Raw genomic sequence first — 20,944 nt, 5'->3', positions numbered from 1 at the left:
ACTTCGCTTAGCGGTTTGCCAGGGGATTTGGACGTTTTCAGCTTAGCTCTCGGGTCCTGGATGCCGGAGAGCTTGTCTTTTTTGTTTTGAGTTTTTCACGCCCTACAGCGATCACACTCAGATCAATGCACCAGTTTCCCAGTTTCCGTCACCCTCTCCTTCCCCCCCAAAGGAAAGGAGGCCCAGGCAGAGTCCTTTTCTGTAAAGAGACACAGCAGACACTGTCACTAAGCCCGCAGACATCGAGTCAGTACCCCAGTAGGCAGCATGTATCAGGCCAGAGACGGGATGAAAGCCAGCTGGTCTAGCCGGTGGGGTTATTTCCAGAAACTGGTGTTTGCAGAATAGGAGAGCTTTACAGGAATATCAGAATAGAAAAGAGCAGACTCGGTACAGGCAGGGCACACAAAAATAACAAAAGACAGATTCTCAAATAACAATTTCGTAACACGATATCGGCATTTGCAAACTATAATTGAAGATGCTAAAATCAGGGCATCACAACAACGCTTTATGAAAGTGTTATCATTCTTTGCATGTCTTCAGAAAGCCCATTATTTCTATATTTAAGCTGCTGCCTGTGCGACACTCCGAGAGGGCCAGAGCACTGTTCTGAATCTATAAGCAGAAATGAAATGATTAGGCATAAAATCAGTTTCCTTGAACTATCTGGTGAAGGAACTAAGACAGTCGTCTCAAAGCCAGAGAGCAATGAGGATTTCCTAATTAAAGTCTTTTATTTTTGGCTTTTTAGGGCCACACGGGCAGCATATGGAGGTTCCCAGGCTAGGGGTCTAATTGGAGCTTCAGCGGCCAGCCTACACCACAGCCACAGCCCCGCCAGATCCGAGCCACGTCTGTGACCTACACCACAGCTCCTGGCAAGGCCGGATCCTTAACCCACTGAGTGAGGCCAGGGATCTGAACCCGCATCCACATGGTTCCTAGTCGGATTCGTTTCCGCTGAGCCAAGACAGGAACTCCTTAAACAGTCTTTTAAAATGAGGCCAAGATTGTGGTGTAGGCTGGCGGCTGCCGCTCCGGTTCAGCTCCTAGCCTGGGAACGTCCATATGCCACAGGTGCGGCCCTAAAAAGGAAAAACATAAAAAATATAAATATAAAAAGAAGACAATAACATAAAATAAGGCCAAGATTATTGGGGGGGAGAGAAGAGTTTGAGGCCAGCACTTAGTACAGATGACCCCAAAAGAGGCCTCCCTAATGAGATGCTAATGCAGTAATGCTAATGCAGTAATGCCTCACAAACCGGGCTGCCGAGGAAGCACCTTCTGCAGAAGCCGGAGAACAATGTCTTTCGGCAGGATGGACCCACAGCCACCGCCACCACCTGTGATCCTGCCGGGAAACAGGGCCTCCCTAGGTAGCAGGGCCTTGACCGCTCTCACCCTGCCCCGCAGGAAGCTGCGGGGCTGCGCCGACGGCCGGGCCCCAAGCACACTCGTGAACTAAGGCGAGGGGGCCCCCGCTGGCGCCAGCGGAGCCATGACCTTTGGTCACAAGAGACACCAGCGGCACGTCAATAAAGGAGGGCGATGGCACCAGCGACGTCTGTGGCAGCTCCCGTCACCCGGGCACAGCGCCTCCTGGGACAGAGGCCACAGTATCCCTCTCCAGTTGAATCCGCTTCCTTCCAGGCCTTTCCATCACTTCCCCGCTGTGAAATGTCTTAGCAGCCGCTACCGCATTCCTCATAAGGCCCTTGCAGAAGCCTCCTCTGGATGAAATCAGCCCTGCTTCCCGATCCCGTCCACTCCCCCAGACCTCAGTAGGGACAGTCCCGGGGCAGAAGAAGCCTTTCTCACTCCTCGTTGACTCCACTGGGAATCTGGGATCCAAGTTTCCAATTCAGACTCTGTTAATATTATCATTAGAATTGCACTTTCTAAAATACAGAAAGCTAAAAGCATTTGTTTCTTTGGGGGGGGGGCAAGCCCACAGCATGCAGAAGTTCCTGGGCCAGAGATCAAACCTGTGCCACATCAGTGACAGCACCAGGTCCTTAACCCACTGAACCACCAGGGAGCTCCCAAGCTGGACTTTTTAAATCTTGTTTGGTGGATTTTAACTCTTGGTAGTGAGCAAGGTTCTCCACAGGGAGCCCAACACTCAGCTGCACTCTCTTCCTCAGGAGACTGGGCCCAGGATGGGAAGGAACCCCAGTGATGAGGCACAAGATCCACCTTCCTGGAGTTCCCGTTGTGGCTCAGCAGGTTAGGAACCCGACTAGCATCCAAAAGGATGTGGGTTCCATCCCTGGCCTCATTCAGTGAGTTAAGGATCCGGTGTTGCTGTGGCTGTGGTGTAGGCTGGCAGCTGCAGCTCCCATTCGACCCCTAGCCTGGGAACTTCCATAAGCTGCAATTGCGGACCTAAAAAGCAAAAAAAAAAAAAAAAAAAAAAAAACCAGGAGTTCCCATCGTGGTGCAGCAGAAATGAATCTGACTAGGAACCATGAGGCTGCAGGTTCAATCCCTGGCCTCACTCAAGTGGGTTAAGGATCTGGCGTGGCCGTGAACTGTGGTATAGGTTGAAGACACGGCTCGGATCCCGTGTTGCTGTGGCTGTGGTGTAGACGGGCGGCTACAGCTCCAATTAGACCCCTAGCCTGGGAACCTCCATATGCCGCACTAGGTGCAGCCCTAAAATGACCAAAAAAAAAAAAAATCTTCCTGCTTCCCTGCTCTCTGCAGCTCAGCATCCTGTTCCCTCGAGCCCTCAACTGAGCTGCCCACGGGGCTCCAGTCCTCTCAGAAGTATATGCGTTCTCACAGGGGTCCCAGAGCTGGAACGTGGTGACACAGACCAAGCCGCTCCTGTAGCCAGGCTGCTGCCTGGGTCCCTGACACAGGCCTGGTCTGGACCTCAGGGTCCCCCAGACTCCCGGGAAGAAGGACATGGCCTTATCACAGTGGGACCAGTTCCTGAGCTGTCCAGGTGCAACCAGGCAGACCAGCCAGCAAGAATGAGCCAGAATCGCCTCTGTCAAGGCACAGAAATCCCCATGGATGTCTCGCTGAATGGAGCCCTTGTACGATTTGCGAAGCGTTCTGGGTGGTGAACACAACTCGGGCTGCCCCCAAAGGCAGGGCTCCCTCGGTCCTAGGGTGGGAAGAAGAGCGATGTGGCAGAGGAGAGGGAGTCAGCCAGCCACCGTGGCTCGGCTTCTTCCTGGGGACCAGGGCCAGAGGGGGTCCCCCCGCCCTTAATCCAAAGCGGGAAACCTGACCCGAACCGCCAAGGCTACGGGAACCTGAAACGTCCATGGGAGTTTGACCACTGCCGTCGGAGGAGGCGGCCTTTCCTTCAGGCTCTCTTTTATTAGCAGGTGTTCGGGGCCAAATTTGCCTCTGCCAATTTTTCGGTTCCCCATCTCACTGAAGCTGTGCTCCTCACCCACGTGGGTGCCTGCCTCAGAAGCCTGAGCAGCTGGCTTGCCTCCTCTCTGCCCCACATCCCCACACCAAATCAAATCGAATCGAATGGAGTTTCTCCTGGGAGCACCACTTCCCTCCGCCCCCAGGATTCCACCCCCCCAATTCCTCTCCTGTTAACCCTTTCCTAGACCTAATCCCTCTCATCTCCAAGCCATTCCCCGCAGTGGAACCAGAGGCAAAACTCTCTAGTGCAAATCCCACTGCGGCACCTTAAAATCCCACCCCCTTGGAGGTCAAATTCAAACTGTTGAAGGAGGCTGGGCTTTCTGGCTCCCCAGACAGGTCGAGTGCAGCCCCCTCACCCTCCCGCCTTAGGCTGTAGGCTCACTCCCCACCCAGCGGCACGTTCTCAGGACTTACTCAGCACCTGCACACAGCACGCACTCAGCCCGCCGCATCCCATCTGATGGATGAGAACACAAACGAGGCCCCTCCATCCCTTGTGCTCCAAGGATGTGTCATCTGTGACAACTACACTGACAGCTTCCATGCAAATCACAGAATCACGCACATGAACGCCCCCAATTTCAAGTTCCCTACCCTCTAAACACCTGACCTGCGGTGAGTCACAGCCACAGCTCCCAAATGACTCAAATCCGTGGGCAATGGTTCCTTAAAGATAAATATGTTAGAAAAACATATTTCCAGACCGTACGTTCCCGTTGGACTCTGGGGGAACATGGTGGCCCCTCCTACAGAGGAACCCCCCCACCTCACCATAGAGAAAGCTGGCCCAGAAAGAAGCATCTGGAAGCAGAGGAGCTGGAAACTTCCAGGTCACCCAGAAAGTTGCCGGCAAAGGTGGAGGTAGAATTTACACCCATGCGACTCAATCTGAATTCTGTCTGGAGAGGGTTTTTTCCAGATTTTCTCCAGCACCAGCTGATGCTGTGCGGGCACAGCCTGGTTCAGCCAGTCTCTTCCAGCTCAATGTTAGTAACGAAATAAACTTTCCCACGGGACAAGAACCATCTCACCAAGGAAGGCTTCAAATTCCAAGGCCCTGATTTCCACTAGTCTTTTTTTTTCAAGGGCTGCACCTGTGGCATATGGAAGCTCCCAGGCTAGGGGTCAGATCAGAGCTGCAGCTGCTGGCCTACACCACAGCCACAGCAACGCCGGATCCAAGACACCCCTGTGACCTAGCCGCAGCTTGAGGACAGACCAGATCCTTAAACCAGTGATCGAGGCCAGAGAGCAAACCCGCATCCTCGTGGATACTATGTCGGGTTCTTAACCCACTGAGCCACAATGGGAACTGGTGCCCAACCAGATTCAGCAGCCCCTCCTGAAAGGCAGAGAAAGAATGAGATTAAGCCAGTAACTCCTGGGCTTGTTTTTGATGAAAACCTGGGAGCCAGCAAGGAAGACAAGCTACACTTAAAGAGCACTGGAACTCATTCTTGTCCTTTCAGGCGCATAGAAAGTCACGCCCCCAACACACTGAGGCCCCACGGCCACGCCACCTGCTCAGGGCTAATGACTGGTTCTCCTCCTCCTCCATGGGTCTGCAGCTTCCCCCTCCCAACCCAAAAGCACTTCTCTCTGTCACTCACCATCTAGCCTAAATTATATTCACTGCTAAAAAAAGGATAGCTTGAAGCAGGAGAATAGAGATGAAAAATGGTTATTTGGGGAGAAAACAGCTTTTGGCTGCCACTTAAAGGAAACAAGGGCCTCTCTACTATAGCCTGAGCAAGCATTTAAGTAATAACTGGCCCTTTTTTTTCAGATGTATAAGCTGACGGGTATAAGCACTTGCTGTAGCAGAACTGGCTGAAACTGTGTGAGAAAATGCCCCGTCCGTTACAGCATCAGGCCATTTACGGCAGATCCTGTTTTTTGGGGTGGGGGGCGGGGAGGTCTGCCCTCGAGGCCCGTGGAAATTCCCCGGCCAGGGCCCAACCCAAGCCGCTGCAGCGACAACACTGGATCTTTAACCTGCTACGCCACACGGGAACTCCTGCAGATCCAATTCTTTTAACACTTTCACTAAAAAGAATAACAATCCCTTTCGTCTGCACGATGCTTAACCACCCTAAAGGGTTTTTGCATACTTTTCATTTTACCCTCAATAGTCTTCAATGCTGCAAGGCTAAGAACACATTCAAACTGTACAGAGAAGAGGAGTTTCAGAGAAGGTAGGGACCCCGAGTCATTTCCCAACTGGGCATTTTCCACTGTGGGCCTGATTCATCTTTGTATAAGCCCAGTGTGGCAGGTGTTCAATGAATGGATAAAAATTCACCACTCGTGACAGCCGAAAATGTGAAAATAAAACAAGAGCCAGTAAATAATAAGCTACCCACGGTCGAACCGGGCAGTCTGAGGACCCACGTGGATTCAGGCTGTCCCCACAATCTCACCCACAGCTTTCCAGAAAATGTGTCACATTGTATGAGAAATAAGTTTATGAACATCTTGCTCCTCACCTGGGTTCTCAAGGTTAGGAACCAAGTCACATTCTGATTTGTGTTTCCCGAACAGTATGGAGATTCCTCAAAAACCTAAAGACGGAATTACCATATGATCCAGCAATCCCACTCCTGGGCATCTCTCCAGAGAAAACCATGACTCGACAAGATACATGGACTCCGATGGTCACTGCAGCACTATTTCCAATAGCCAAGGCATGGAAGCCACCTAAATGTCCATCGACAGAGGAGTGGATCCAGAAGATGTGGTCCATACACACAGTGGAATATTACTCAGCCATTAAAAGGAAAGAAATAACGGCATTTGCAGCAACATGGATAGACCTAGAAATGATCATGCTAAGTGAAGTTAGACAGTGAGACACCAACGTCATATGCCATCACTTACACGTGGCATCTAAAAAAGGACCCAATGAACTTCTTTGCAGAAAAGAAACCGATGCATGGACTTTGAAAAACTTCAGGTCACCAAAGGAGACAGGGAGGGGAAGGGATGGGCTGGGTGTCTGGGATGGGAAGGTAGTAAAACTGGCTTATGATGATGGTTGTACAGCTATAAATGTAATAATGCACTGAGCTAAAAAAATAAAAATGGGGAGTTCCCTTCGTGGCACAGTGGTTAACGAATCCGACTAGGAACCATGAGGTTGCGGGTTCGGTCCCTGCCCTTGCTCAGTGGGTTAACGATCCGGCGTTGCCGTGAGCTGTGGTGTAGGTTGCAGACGCGGCTCGGATCCCGCGTTGCTGTGGCTCTGGCGTAGGCCGGTGGCTACAGCTCTGATTCGACCCCTAGTCTGGGAACCTCCATATGCTTCAGGAGTGGCCCAAGAAATAGCAAAAAAAAAGACAAAAAAAATAAAAATGGAAAAATAAAAATACGTTGGCATTCATTTTAAAAAAAAGAAATCTGGGGGAGGGGCGAACAACAATCTAACTGGGGCTGCAGGAGGAGGGGCAGTGGGGTTGGGGGGTAGGGAGGCCATACTCAACAAGGGAACCAAGACGTGAGAATTTCCCCCCAAAGAGAGACATGATTCTGAGGCTGAAAGAGCTCTCAGCACTGAGCATTTCACTAATGGAAAAAAACAAAACAAAACAAAAACACACCCTACTTAGGCTATGACATCGAAATGTGAGACCATCAAGGACAAAACTATTACAAACTAATCAAAAAGAAAAACAGCTTAGTTGCAAAGGAAGGAGAGTCAGATTGACATCGATTCTTATCAGCAAATCTGGGTAGGAGAAGAGAGTGAAGCAGTATCTTTAAAATGCTGAAGGTAGAGTTCCCGTCGTGGCTCAGTGGTTGGCGAATCCGACGAGGAACCACGAGGTTGTGGGTTCGATCCCTGGCCTCGCTCAGGGGGTTAAGGATCCGGCGTTGCCCTGAGCTGTGGTGTAGGTCAAAGACTCGGCTCGGATCCTGCATTGCTGGGGCTATGGCTATGGCATAGGTCAGCAGCTGTAGCTCCGGTTAGACCCCTGGCCTGGGAACCTCCATATGCCGCGGAGCGGCCCTAGAAAAGGCAAAAAGACAAAAATAAATAAATAAATACATAAAAATAAAGTGCTGAAGGAAAAGCATTTCAAGCCTAGAATTCTGAATTCAGCAAAACCATCCCTTCATGGTGAGGGGCACAAAGAATCTGTTCCGCACTCACAGGTGGTCCCTGGGAAATCCAGAAGGAAGGGCGCTTTGGTGAGCCAATAAATTCTAAGCATCCTCTCCCCGCTGCTGGAGCCAACTGGCTGATGTCGGCAAGCAGGCAGTGGGGGAGGGGAAACACGGCCACTGCGGGTCGTCCTCTCCCCTGGGGGCTCAGACTGGCCAGGAAAAGAATGTACATGCTGATTCATCCTAGCCGTTGCGAGGGGGGAACGATAAGGAGGTACGTGTGTTCCTAATTTAAAAGCCCCCTCTGGAAGAGTAAGTTTACAGGTGTAAGTTTCAAAAGGTTGAGGAAAAATATGACCAAAGAAAACTTGAAGCAACAACAGCATAATCCATGAAAGAAAATATTGATAAATTGGATGCTTTTTTAGTTAAAAACTTGCAAAGGACACTGGTAGAAAAGGAAAAGACAAGCCACAGACCGGGAGAAGAAGCCTCAAAACACACATCTGATAAAGGACTTTATTCAAAACCTACAAAGAAGGTGGAGCGCCCCTTGTGGCGGACGGAAACAAATCCGACTAGTAACCATGAGGGTGCGGGTTCGATCCCTGGCCTCTGCTCAGTGGGCTAAGGATCCAGCGGTGCCTCGAGCTGTGGTGTAAATGGAAGATGCAGCTCGGATCCTGTATTACAGTGGCTGTGGCGTAGGTCAGCGGCTATAGCTCAGATTGGACCCCTAGCCTGGGAACTTCCATATGCCACAGATTCTGCCCTACAGAGCAAAACCAAATAGGTAAATAAATACATTAATTCATTTAATTAAATACAATATACAAAGAACTCTTGAAGCGCAATGAGAAAACAAGCAACTTGATTTACAAATGGGCAGATCTGACCAGATGCTTCACCAAAGAAGGGATGGTGTATACAGATGGCGTTTAAGCACAGGAAAAGATGCTGCACATCCCAGGTCTCTGGTAAGTGCAAATTAACACGAGAAGGAGATGGAGTTCCCATCGCGGCTCAGCAGGTTAGGAACCTGTGGGAAAACAGGTTCTGAAGTGGCTGCACAATGGCACGTGGCTAGTACATGGTTACCTATGGGAACGGGGCTGAAAGGGGCTGGAAGAAGGATATGCACCAACTGAGAGAACACGGGGTCGACTGGAACGCGGAGTCAGGCACCTGTTTCTCAAGATGGCCCGCATTGAGAGCGATGGCCAGTTTCCCTCCTGCCCTAGAGATGAGAACAGCTGCCTAAAGGCCGCAGGGGAAGAAGCGCTTTCCCCGTGACTGCGAGCAGCCACGTCCCTAAGCCTGTTCCCGCCTCCCATTTCCAAGGAGCACAATGAAAGCGGTGAGGCACCAGCATCTGGGCTCTGGATCCTTGAGGTCTTGAGCCCCGGCCCCGGCCCCAGCCCCGGCCCATCTTTAAACTTTACTCTGTCTATGTATCTTTCTTCATCGCTGTTCAACTTTTAAGCTTTGCGGGGCCCGTGCTTCACCTTCCCCTGCTTGCTGAGCTCGTCTTGGCATGAATGCAACTAGTATCCATGAGGAGGCAGGTTCAATCCCTGACCTCACTCAGTGGGTTAAGGATCCGGCGTTGCTGTGAGCTGTGGTGTAGGTCACAGATGCAGCTTGGATCCTGAGTGGCTGTGGCTGTCGTGTCGGCTGGCAGCTGCAGCTCCGATTCGACCCCTAGCCTGGAAATCTCCACATGCCACAGGTGTGGCCCTAAAAAGCAAACAACAACAACAGCAACAAGGAGCTACCACTACACATCATTAGAATGGCTAAAACCCAGTGTCCTACTGACAACGCCAAATGCTGGTGGGGCTGTGGAGCAACAGGAACTCCCGTCCACTGCTGTTGGGAATGAAAAATGGTGCAGCCGCTTTCAAAGGCTGGCAGTTTCTTAAAAATTAGATACGCTCTCTTTTTTTTTTTTTTTTTGCCTTTTCTAGGGTTGCTCCTGAGGCATATGGATGTTCCCAGGCTAGGCATCTAATCGGAGCTGTAGCTGCCAGCGACAGCCACACCCACAGCAACACGGGATCCGAGCCGCGTCTTCAACCTACACCACAGCTCACGGCAACGCCAGGTCCTTAACCCACTGAGCAAGGCCAGGGATCGAACCCACAACCTCATGGATCCTAGTCAGATTCGCTAGCCACTGAGCCATGACAGGAACTCCAAAAATTAGATACACTCTTACCATATGATTCAGCAACTGTGCTCTTCGGTATTGGACCAAAACAGGTGAAAAACTCATGTCTACACAAAAACCTGCACCCAGATGTTTAAAGCAGCTTTATTCATAATTGCTGAAACTTGGCAACAACCTTCAGCAGGTTAATGGATAAATTGTGGTACATGTAGACGTATGAACAGTGCTCAGAGATTTTAAAGAAGGAAGGGGAGGGAGGGAGGAAGGAAGAAAGAAAAGAAGGAAAGAAACAAACAGGAAGGAAGGAAGGAATGAGCTACCCGTCGTGAAGAAGAACCTTAAATGCACATCACTAAGCAAAAGAGGCCAGTACAAAAAGGCTACATTCTGTAGGATTCCAACCAAATGATATTCTGGAAAAGGCAAAACTATGGAGATCGTTAAAAAGATCAGGGGTTGGCAGGGGCTGGGGAAGGAGTTAGCAGAGCACAGCGGGCAGTGAAAAGACTCCTAGTGAGACTGTATGATGGGTGCATATCATTACACATCCATCACCGTGCGACACTACAGCACTGAATTCAGACTTAACATAGGCGTCATCACATCCCAGATGTCACCTGCTGGGTCTCCACATAATATCGCTGGCATCGCCCTGCGTATATCCTGTCAACATACCATCCTCAGAAAAGAGCCGAGATGAGGGGCCTAGGAGCACAGACTACTTCTCCAACTCCGGAGCATTTTGCCACACTCCCAGCCACGCTCAGAACGCCCCATCTCTACTGAAAGATATCACAGACTACAGACCATAGACTGAGAGTTAAATCATTTCCCGAAGCAAAAGATCCACACGCCCTGATACAATGTCTCAGGCCACCACACACAGCACAAACACCAACCTGATTACCAACTCTGTATCTATTATCACAGCCCACAATTTCATCACCGCAGCCTAGAAGAAATTCCCCCAAAAAACTCAAAAGTCACGAGCAACCTAAAAAGTCTAGCCCTGGTCATAAAACTCACTTTGTTTTCTCAGCAGGACTCGCTGCCACTAACTGTCCGATGATCTTTGAACGCTGCCTACTTGAATTTTCTTTTTCCTTTTCTATTTGCTTCTTCCATTTGTTTCTGGGACACTCATTTAAGCAAGTAGTACCTTATGGAGAAAACAGACACTAAGAGGGAAACTTTAAAATGTGTTGCTTAGGAGTTCCCATCGTGGCTCAGTGGTTAATGAATCCGACTAGGAACCATGAGGTTGCAGGTTCAATCCCTGGCCTTGCTCAGTGGGTTAAGGATCCAGCATTGCCCTGAGCTGTGGTGTAGGTTGTAGAAGCGGCTCGGATCCCGCGCTGCTGTGGCTCTGGTGTAGGCCAGTGGCTACAGCTCCGATTCAACCCCTAGCCTGGGAACCTCCATACGCCACAGGAGCGGCCCAAAAATTGGCAAAAAGACCAAAATAATAGTAATAATAATAAATAAAAAATAAAATGTGTTGCTTAAAGGAGTTCCTGTTGTGGCTCGGCAGAAACAAATCCGACTAGTATCCGTGAGGATTGAGGGTTCGATCCCTGGCTTCACTCAGTGGGTTAAGGATCTGGCGCTGCCGTGAGCTGTGGTGTAGGTCACACACGCGGCTCAGATCTGGTGTGACTGTGGCTGTGGCGCAGGCTGGTGGCTACAGCTCCGATTCAACCACTAGCCTGGAAACCTCCATACGCCACGGGTGTGTCTCTAAAAGGAAATAAAACAAAATAAAATGTGTTGCTTAAAAAAAAAAATGCAACGAGAATTAATGACTGGCCTCTGGGAAGATGATGCCCACAGGTCATGAAGGAGGGTGATGGGCCTTCTGCTTTCCCTGGACAGTGGAGCACGTGGCCAAAACGTTCCTCTAACCATTAACGGCAAGTGTATAATGTTTGAGGTTCCTCCATGCAAATATCGACTGATAACACCAGACATCAAAGACTCAAGCACTAGGTTTTGCTAGAGATTAAGTTCAAAGAAATTAAATAGGACTTTGCAGTATTACAACCCTGTTCTTTTGCAAAATTAATTCTAGGTGGGTCTCTTAGATGTGTCCAAGAGAGATTTTCACTTAATGTAAGAGGAGGTGAAATAACCCTTACAAGAGCACGGTCAGAGGAGTTCCCGCTGTGGCCCAGTGAGTTAAGGACCTGGCGTTGCCACGGCTGCAACATAGGTCACAGCTGTGCTTCAGATTCAATTCCTGGTCCAGGTACTTCCATAGGCCGTGGGTGTGGCCAAAAGAAATTAAAATTAAATGTATTAAATAAAAGAGGACACAAAGGAACTTACCTAGGAAACAGAAACAGACTCACAGACACGGAGAACAGACCTGGGGCTACCAAGGGGGAGAGGGAGGGAGTGGGATGGACCGGGAGGTTGGGATTAGCCCACGCAAACTGGTATACATGGGATGGATAACGAAGGTTCTACTCTAAGCACAGGGAGTTATACTCAATATCCTGTCATAAACCATAATGGAGAAGAATATGAAAAATGTGCATGTATCAGTATGTCTTCTGCGGTTACTCAGTTATACGTATAACTCGTCACTCTGCTATACGGAAATTAACCCAACACTGCAAACCAACGATACCTCAATTAGGTTATTTTTGAATTCTGTAGTTTTAAAACCAATGTTATATTTCCTCAGTGCATGAGAATAAAGAAAATAAAAAGAAAATGGAAAAAAGCATCTTAAATAAGGCTACTCATGATGAGGCTAAAAATAGCTGATAAGAGGCCCGATCCTGCGGTGCCCTGACCTGAATAAATCACCCGGCAGTGCAGTGTTTCTCCTCCTGAATATGAATGGACCTCTCTTTGACAGGAAAGAGACTCATCTAAGCCGGAGGACAGCAAGCATCTTTGCACTGAGGACCTGCAGGGAGATTTCCCACGTCCGAACAGAGATGTGCTGCCCCCGAGTATGGTTTGCTCACCCTAGTTCTAGTACGATCACTCTTGGTCACGTGCCTACAGTAATCCCGGGCTCTCTGGGCTGCTGACAGCTAGCAGAGAAAAAGAAAATGGAAAAGCACCCAAACGCTCCGCCAAAATGTGGGACGTGTGACATCTGCTTCCTATTTGGAAGAGGATTGCAACACAATGGCACACTTACTTGCAAATGTACAACCTCTAAATCAAAGTTAACCCGGATTTTTAGGGTGAAAATTGGTGATATGCGGGATTTGGGTTCTTACGGAAAGACAGTGAGCAAGGTCCAGCAAGAGACTCAGGCACAGAGACATCACACACAGGGGGGGACTGTGGCCCTGCGCGTTGTCTGGGTGTTTGCAGGCGCCACCAACCAGCCCCGCGTGGGTGCTCTCCAAGGTCCTGCTTCCACGATTGCCCTTGACAGTGATGGGGAGAAACTCCCAAGGCACGGATGTGACATCACTTTTATTTTTAGCCTTTCATGGTTGTTCACATTTGTCCTGGGCATTTTTCTTTCCGCCTAAGTGGGTGTAAATAATACCTGTGCGCAGTGTGGGACTGGCCGGAGGTTATATTTAGTAAATGCAAAGATGCAGGTTGGAAAGGTGCTCTGAACGCATCCTCCTGGAAATGTGTGAAGACCTTTTAGTGAGGAATTTCAGCTTAACCCATTTGTCTAGCTGGCACCTCTGTCGGATGAGGGTTTAAGATAAAACATCCATTGGACAAGTAAAATCAGTGAATGATGAAACAACAGAAGCCATCGACTGAGGGGCTTACTGGCCCCTGTCGGGTAGAGGGCCTACTTTTTTATTTATTATTATTATTATTATTATTTTGATTTTAGGCTGCACCTGCAGCATGTGGAAATTCCCAGGCTAGGAGTCAAATCAGAGCTATAGCTGCCAGCCTACACCACAGCCACAGCAACACCAGATCCAAGCCTCATCTGTGACCTACACCACAGCTCATGGCAACGCTGGATCCTGAACCCACTGAGCAAGGCCAGGGATCGAACCTGCATCCTCATGGATACCATTTGCGTTCGTTACTGCTGAGCCATGATGGGAACTCTGAAGGTGACAACCTGCAGAGACAGGAGAAGATGAAGACTCTGCCCACACTCAGAGTGACTACTGGGTGACCACATACACCTGGATAACGACACAAAAAGGACCTTAAACCCTCCAATGGCAGTCACCTCCTAGTGAGGCCCCCATCATTCGATTTAGGTGGGAAAGTGATGACAACTGCAGGTTTTGCCAATTCTGCCGCTATGCAGGGCACGTATCTAGGCGGTGGAGGCTCCTTTGGCTGAGGTGGGCAGCATGAGAGGGATCTGACGCGCCGGTGATACCAGCTTGAGCACTATCACAGGGTCTTTTTAACAGGTGGAGTGATTAATGTCTGCAATTTTGTACACATGGCTCACTGATCACAACCAGCCCATGAAATACGAAATGTACTTTCATCCTCATCAGTAAGAGAAGTAAAGGAAGCTTTCAGCAGAAATCATCACAACCCCGTAAATCAACTACGCTGCAATAAAACGTCCTTAAAATTTTTAATAAATTGATTTAAAAAAGTAAGGGAAGCTTTTTCTTTTTTTTCTTTTTTTTCTTTTTGGCTTTTTATGGCTGCACCTGCAGCATATGGAGGTTCCCAGGCTAGGGGTCTTATCAAAGCTACAGCTACCAGCCTACACCACAGCCACGGCAATGCCAGATCCTTAACCCACTGAGCGAGGCCAGGGATCGAACCCACGACCTCATGGTTCCTAGTCCGATTCGTTTCCACTGCACCACAATGGGAACTCCTAAAGGAAGTTCTTTAACGTTATAGAGATAGCAAATGACAGGGTCAAAATTAGACCAAGTCCAAAAAGAACCCATGGCAGAGCTCGCTCAGATCTTTATCGGGCACCCACAGGACAGACAGCACAGAAAATGCAAGAAATTAGGCCCAGTCCCTGCTTCCTCCTTGAGGGCCGGAATAAAGGATGACTGAGCTTGCGCTGACCACACAGGTCTGATGTGAGGCAGGCGGCTGGGGACGGTGGCAAGCGCCCTGGGTCTGGGAGTTGGCTGCTCCTGCCGGAAGGGGACCAGCAAGCAAGTCCCGGCGGGGGATTATTTTTGTCTTCTGTGAAATGAGGGACTTAATCCCTCTGAAATCCCTTCCAGCCTTTCCCTTCGAGCTGTTCGTCCTTTCCGCTGCCCCAGTTCTCCTCATCCTCCCCTGGAAACTCGGGCCAGGCTGTCGGGGGGGAACCAGATCCATGTAGGATCGAGGTTGTTTGTTTTTGCTCTTTAGAGCCGCACCTGCCGCATACGGAGGTTCCCAAGCAAGGGGTTGAATTGGAGCTGCAGCTGCCGACCTACACCGCAGCCACAGCAACACTGGATTGTAGTCCCATCTGCAACCTACACCACAGCTCAGGGCAACACCAGATCCTTAACCCACTGAGCAAGGCCAGGGATCAAACCCTCATGGATACTAGTTGGGTTCTTAACCCACTGAGCCACAGCGGGAACTCCTTTTAAATTTTGATTTTTTTTTTTTGCTAGGATCACATTTTAAAACAAAACAAAACAACCACCATGACTGAAGACCAGGAGAGGGCAGAAGAGACGGAGCGGGGAGTGTGGACCCGGAGATAAACCAGCCTCCAGTGTCCGCCCTGGGTCCGTGCACTTCCTGCCTGCTGGCTCTTCATCGCTCACCTCTTGTCCTTTAGCCACATCTAAAAACTCAGTACGACAGGAGTAAGCTTGTACCCTGGACACTGCTGACGGCCTCGGACACCGTCATCCACAGGAAACAACTCCCCTCCCTGCTGTGCACGCCGCTTGTCCCCACCGCACGCCCACAGGCACACTCACCGCTTCTCTCCTTATTCACCCATGTGCACTGCGAGGCCGGGTCTTCCAGGGTCGAGGGCACCCTCACCCCACGGACTGGCACACAGGAGGGCCTTCACACAGATCTGCTCAAATCAACCGCTCTGGTGCCACTCTGCCTCCCTCGCTAGACTGAACGGCTCCACCCTGACCAGGCTGTAAGCTCCATAAATGCTGAAGGATCACCCCCACTAGTCTTTGCATTCCCAGCCCCTGGTAAAAGGTCTGAACACACGCAAAGTAGGTTTGGGAGGAAAGCAGACCTGACAAAAGAACAGGAGACTCTCCAGGTTAAGACGGGAGTCTGAGACAGATCGTGGGCAGGAAATATATATATATGTGTGTATATATATATTTAAATATAATATAAATATATAATATAAAAATAACTCCAGAATTATTTTACCAAACAGCATACAGCTCAGCATGCAATCTTTTTTTATGATTTTTATTTTTTCCATGATAGCTGATTTGCTGTGTTCTGTCAATTTCTACCGTAAAGCAAAGTGACCCAGTCATTCATATACATACACATTCTTTTTCTCACATTATCTTCCACCGTGTTCCATCACAAGTGACTGGATATAGTTCCCAGGGCTATACAGCAGGATCCCATTGCTTATCCACTCCACATGCAATAGTTTGCATCTATGAACCCCAAACTCCCAGTCCAGCCCACTCCCTCCCCCGCCCTCTTGGCAACCACAAGCCTGTCCTCCAAGGCCAGGCGTTTCCTTTCTATGGAAAGGTTCATTTGTCGGCGCACGATCTTAAAGCACTGGGACTCTTGACCCTTTCACTCCTGGCTGGTGAAGAATGAGCAGCATACTTTGCAGCAAGCACCCCAAGGTCTAAGCCCATCCCTGCCCCAGACCCTACCACGACCTTCAGGCAGGAGGTCACGTGGCCAGCACAAAGCTTCTTAAGCTCAGAGGCTCTGCAGGGCTCCAGAAATAGGTGACGGGCGATTCTATTGCCCTGAGGGATTTTGACTCGTGTCTCCCACAGGGGGTAGACTGCCACGAGACCTGAAACATGAGACTTACTGACCTCATTTGGTCAAAAACTACGATGGTCTACTTTTTTACATGCAACTCTATATTCTGAGATCATCCTAGATGCGCATGCAGGTGTAAAAAAAAATGACCCTGAGATTCTGGGCAGCCTTCAGCCAGTGGCCCCCCAAGGGCGCCATCCTGCAAAATTACACAACAAGCCCGCAACCCGAACACTGATGGTAAGTCTAGACCCGGGACCATCTCCATCACAAGGATCCGCTCGTGGGGACCAGTCCTCCTTCGTCCAGCCCCTCCGTCACCCCGGCAGCCACCAATCTGTTCTTCGCTTCTCTGATTCTGTTCTTTAGCGAAGGTTGTATAAATAGGATGAGACAGGGTGGAAACTTTGGGGACGGGACTTCCAGCACTCGGCACAGCTCTGCAGAGCCACCCGAGCTGCTGGGCAGTGTTCCCTGGGGGGCGCCCACCACAATTTTGTTCCATCACCCAGTGGCTGAAGGACATCTAGTTTTTTGGCTATTATAACTCTTATAAGTAGAGCTGCTATGAATATTGATGTACCACTTTTTGTGGGAAGAGAAGTTTCTGTTTCTCTGGAAGAAATGCTCAAGGGTATAACTGCTATTCATCACCGCCATTCTGATAGGTGCGTCATGATTTACCTTTTTTTTTTTTTTTTTTTTGGTCATCTCTGTGGCATGTGGAAGTTCCCAGGCCAGCGTTCGCACCTGTGCCACAGCAGTGACCTGAGCCACAGCAGTGACAATGCCACATCCTTAACCCTCTGAGCCAAAAGGGAATTCTAGAAAAGGCTCTTTCAAAAACACCTGGGGAGGGAGTTTCCACTGTGCCTCAGTAGGTTAAGAACCCGACTGGTATCCAGGAGGATGTGGGTTCGATCCCTGGCCACACTCAGTGGGTTAAGGATCCAGTGTTGCTGTGAGCTGTGGTGTAGGTTGCAGATGCTGATCGGATCCCATGTTGCTGTGGCTCTGGCGCAGGCCGGCAGCTGCAGCTCCAATATGACCCCTAGCCTGGGAACCTCTGTATGTCGAAGGTTCAGCTTAAAAAAAAAAAAAAGAAAAAAATTTTTAATGAAATAAAAATACCCGGGGAGGAGTATGGGGCTGCAAAGAGCCAAGACATTTTTGCAGGATGGTGACGTGCCCTAAGCTTTGGGTGCTGGTCCTGCTGATGGCACTGTCCTGGCTCCACAGCTCCATCAGGAGCGGAGACCAGGAGGTCTCAGAGCAGGACCTCACAGCACTCCCAGTCCCCCCGCCCCGGTCTCTCCGCTGTCATCATCGACGTCATCGTCCAAACCAACCCTAGTTCTCTAAACCCAAGCTCTCCTGTGTGCCCCGGGGAGCCCACCCTGTCCAGGGTCCCCCCTTCCTCACAGTGTGAAAATCCTCGAAATAGTCCCCCGTCTCTTAAAACCATCCTCTCTGTCTTCTGGAACTCGCAGCCGATCCATCACCAAGGTCCCCTCAGCCTCCACCCTGACTTCCCTCTCTGCCTCCCCAGCGACGCGGCTCCTCCCTGTGGCTCTCAGGTCACTGCCCTCCTTTCTCCCTAAAACCCGCTGGCTTTGACCTTCACACCATCCACTGTATGACTGTAACATTCACCTTAAAGCAGTCTTCTGGGACTCCTCACCTCTGCCAGCAACCATGCCATCTGCGCCGCCTCCCCCCGCTACAAAATTCGCCCCAAAGAGTTTTCTGGGGTGAATGAGTTGTTCTCACAGACATTCTGCCCTGTGATTAGACAAACTCAGCTCCTTGCAAGGTCACCTGTGTCCTCCAGATGCTGGATAAACGGGCGACTCTCTCCCAAGTCGCCCTCCACCCAGCTAAACACCAGTGCTTCCTGGGTTCCCTCCCAGCTCCCAGGCATCCTTGACGCCCCGCGCCCCGCTACTGCCCTCATCTCCCTGACCTTGAAATGAGGGGCAAAGACCCCTCTCCTTTTGGCCACATCTGTACACACTGGTTACATAATCCGCTTGTTCACAAACTCAGGACTCTTCCAAGAGTAGGGTCATGGGGAAAGCTGTCACACACGCCCATCCTGGGGGCTGGGCCTGCTGGGCACTCCCCAACACCCACCTCTGGTCTGGAGACCCGCCTGAGTCTCTCCACTCAGCTCAAGGGCGTGTTCAAAACCAAATTCTCCACCCACCCCCAAAAGAGAACCCTGCTCTTTCTGCTGTTTTCCACATCTCAGTAACGGGCACGACCTCCCCATTTGGAAGATCAAAAACTTCGGAGCCCCCTCGGAGTCTCCTCTTTCACTTACGCCTCCCATCCCAACCATGAGCACCCGCTGCTGGCTCTGCCTTCAAACATATGCAGACCGCCCCCCCCCTCCACCCGGACACCGACGTGGGCACCATCTGGCACCCGGACGGCGCCGCCCCTCCCACCAGCTCCCCGCAGTCTAGTCTCAGCGGGAGGCCCGGGATCCTTTTACTGGGACTCTCCGCCAGTGAATGTGAAGGTGCCCTTTCCACCCCTCATGTCAACTGCCTGATAAGCTGTTTCCCGCTCCCATTATTCAAACACAGAAATAGAAAAGTCACTTCTTTTTATACGCCTTGTTTCTCAAAACGAGCCAAGCGCACGAAGAATACCAGTGACCCTCAGCTCCAAACTGCAAAGCGGGTACCTTCCTGGTATCCAAGATCTACCTACCAACTTGCCAAGAGTCCTGAAATAGCACGAAACCCAATCATGCTGAGGCTCCCTGTCAATTATTCATGACTAAGGGTGTCGATAACCCACCGCGGCTCATAATCACGACATCCAGCTCAACCAGACCGTGGTTCCCAAACACGTTACATAACAAAGAAAACGCGGTGCGGCTCCGAGGCCCAACCCCGGGCTCGCGGGGGACCGCCTGGCGTCCCCAGGGGGTGGGGAGGGGGAGGGGCGCCGGCTAGTGTGTCGCGGCGCGCGGTCCCAGGGCGCCCCCCTCGGGTGTTCCAAAGCCTCGGAGCCCCTTGCCCGCCCACCCCCAGCTCTGCGGCAAAACTCCCGCGGCGAGGCGGGAGGGGCGAGATGCTGGTGCGCAGCATCCTCCCCCCCACCCGCACCCCCACCCCCGGCGGACTCCCGGCCCACGGCTGCGGGGACAGGGACGGGCGATGGGGGGTGGGCGATGGGGGAACGATGACGGGCAAAGGGGGCCGGCTGCCGCCCCCGCCCGCACCTGCCGGACGCCCGGGCTCGGACTCTCCGCCTTCCCCCCCACCTCCCCCCGGCCTGCGTCTCGCGGGGGTCACGACGCCCAGGCCCCCTCCCCCCGGCGCGGGGCGGGGGCACGGGGGGGGCGGGGTGTCCTGACCGCGCCCCCGGCCCCGACCCCGCCCCGCCCGCGCCCCGCACCCCTGCTCTCACCAACGGACGCGCGGAGCCGCGACCTCCGGGGCAGGGACATCTTAAAAGCCTGGTCGGGGCCGGGGCCGTTGGGCATCGCGCCCCTGGCGGGCGCTGCGCGGAGCTGGGCGCCGGCCGGCCGACCCGAGGGCCATGGGGGGCCCGCCGGGCGGTGCGGGGGCCTCCTGCGCGGCGCTGCGCCGTCCGTGCCGCAGCGGCGCCCAGTGCGGCGGCGCCCGGGCTGCGGGGCTGCGGGGCTGCGGACGCCGGGCGCCGGCGGAGGGGGGGCCCGGCCTCCGGGGAAGCCTCTGGAACGTCACGCAGGACGAGGCGCCTTCAGGTGCGGAGGAGGCGGGGGATGGGGGCAGCGGTGTCTTAGAGGTTCGTCCGGGAGACGGGGGACCCTTTCTGTCCGCGCCCATCTGCTGTGTGGTTTACCTGTCAGCTCTTGTCGGGAGGCGCTGGTGTGAGTCGTTCAGGAGGAGAAAATGTTTTATATGCAGGACCATAAAAAGCCCTGCCCGTAGAAGAAAAAGCTAGGAGATGGAACATCATCAGAAAGAAAACTTCTGGAGTTCCCTGGTGGCCTAGCAGTTAAGGATCTGGCATTGTCGCTGCTATGGTTCAGGTCCCTGCCGTGGCACGGGTTCGATCCCTGGTCCAGGAACTTTTGCGTGCCACGTGCTCGCAGCCAAAAGCGAGAGCACATGAATAGAACCCCCCTCCCCCCGAAAGGGAAAAGCCATTCAGGACGCATCCCTCAGAGGAGGACTTGTGTCTGGGATACAGGGAGTGATAAACAACTGTACATCACCGTAACAAGACAAGTCTAACTTGTCCATCCTCAGGAAAAGGCCCATCAGAACACAACCTAGTCGCCTTCATACCCTCTAGGCCAGTGAAATCAAGATAAGCAACTCCAGAATTCAGCTTGCTGCTGAGAGTGTAAAATGTTAGAACTGCTCTGGCAACTTGTAGGTGCCGTGGCAGTTAAAG

At 51.6% G+C, this 20,944-nt stretch overlaps 1 protein-coding gene across 3 annotated transcripts in view; it reads right to left on the bottom strand.

Annotated features, from left to right (window-relative positions):
• LOC100523747 (phospholipid-transporting ATPase IB) overlaps window positions 1–20,421 on the bottom strand; it is a 516,337-nt gene extending 495,916 nt beyond the window's left edge. For 2 of the 3 annotated variants that reach the window (XM_021065478.2, XM_084981254.1), the window contains exon 1: window positions 19,970–20,182. In XM_021065478.2, coding sequence (XP_020921137.1) covers window positions 19,970–20,045 — 76 coding nt within the window. In that variant the 5' untranslated portion in view covers window positions 20,046–20,182. Of the gene's footprint in view, window positions 1–19,969; window positions 20,183–20,386 lie in introns of those variants that run through there. The other variant, XM_021065485.2, reaches the window with a different exon arrangement.
• Between the last annotated feature and the right edge of the window lie 523 nt (window positions 20,422–20,944).

Source organism: Sus scrofa, chromosome 11 (assembly GCF_054392235.1).
Source record: "Sus scrofa isolate SSC_HxYL_T2T_F1_AM1 chromosome 11, Sscrofa_HxYL_maternal_Yorkshire_Landrace_v2.0, whole genome shotgun sequence".
Lineage (NCBI taxonomy): Eukaryota > Metazoa > Chordata > Mammalia > Artiodactyla > Suidae > Sus > Sus scrofa.
This window is presented reverse-complemented; position numbering and strand designations above follow the sequence as displayed.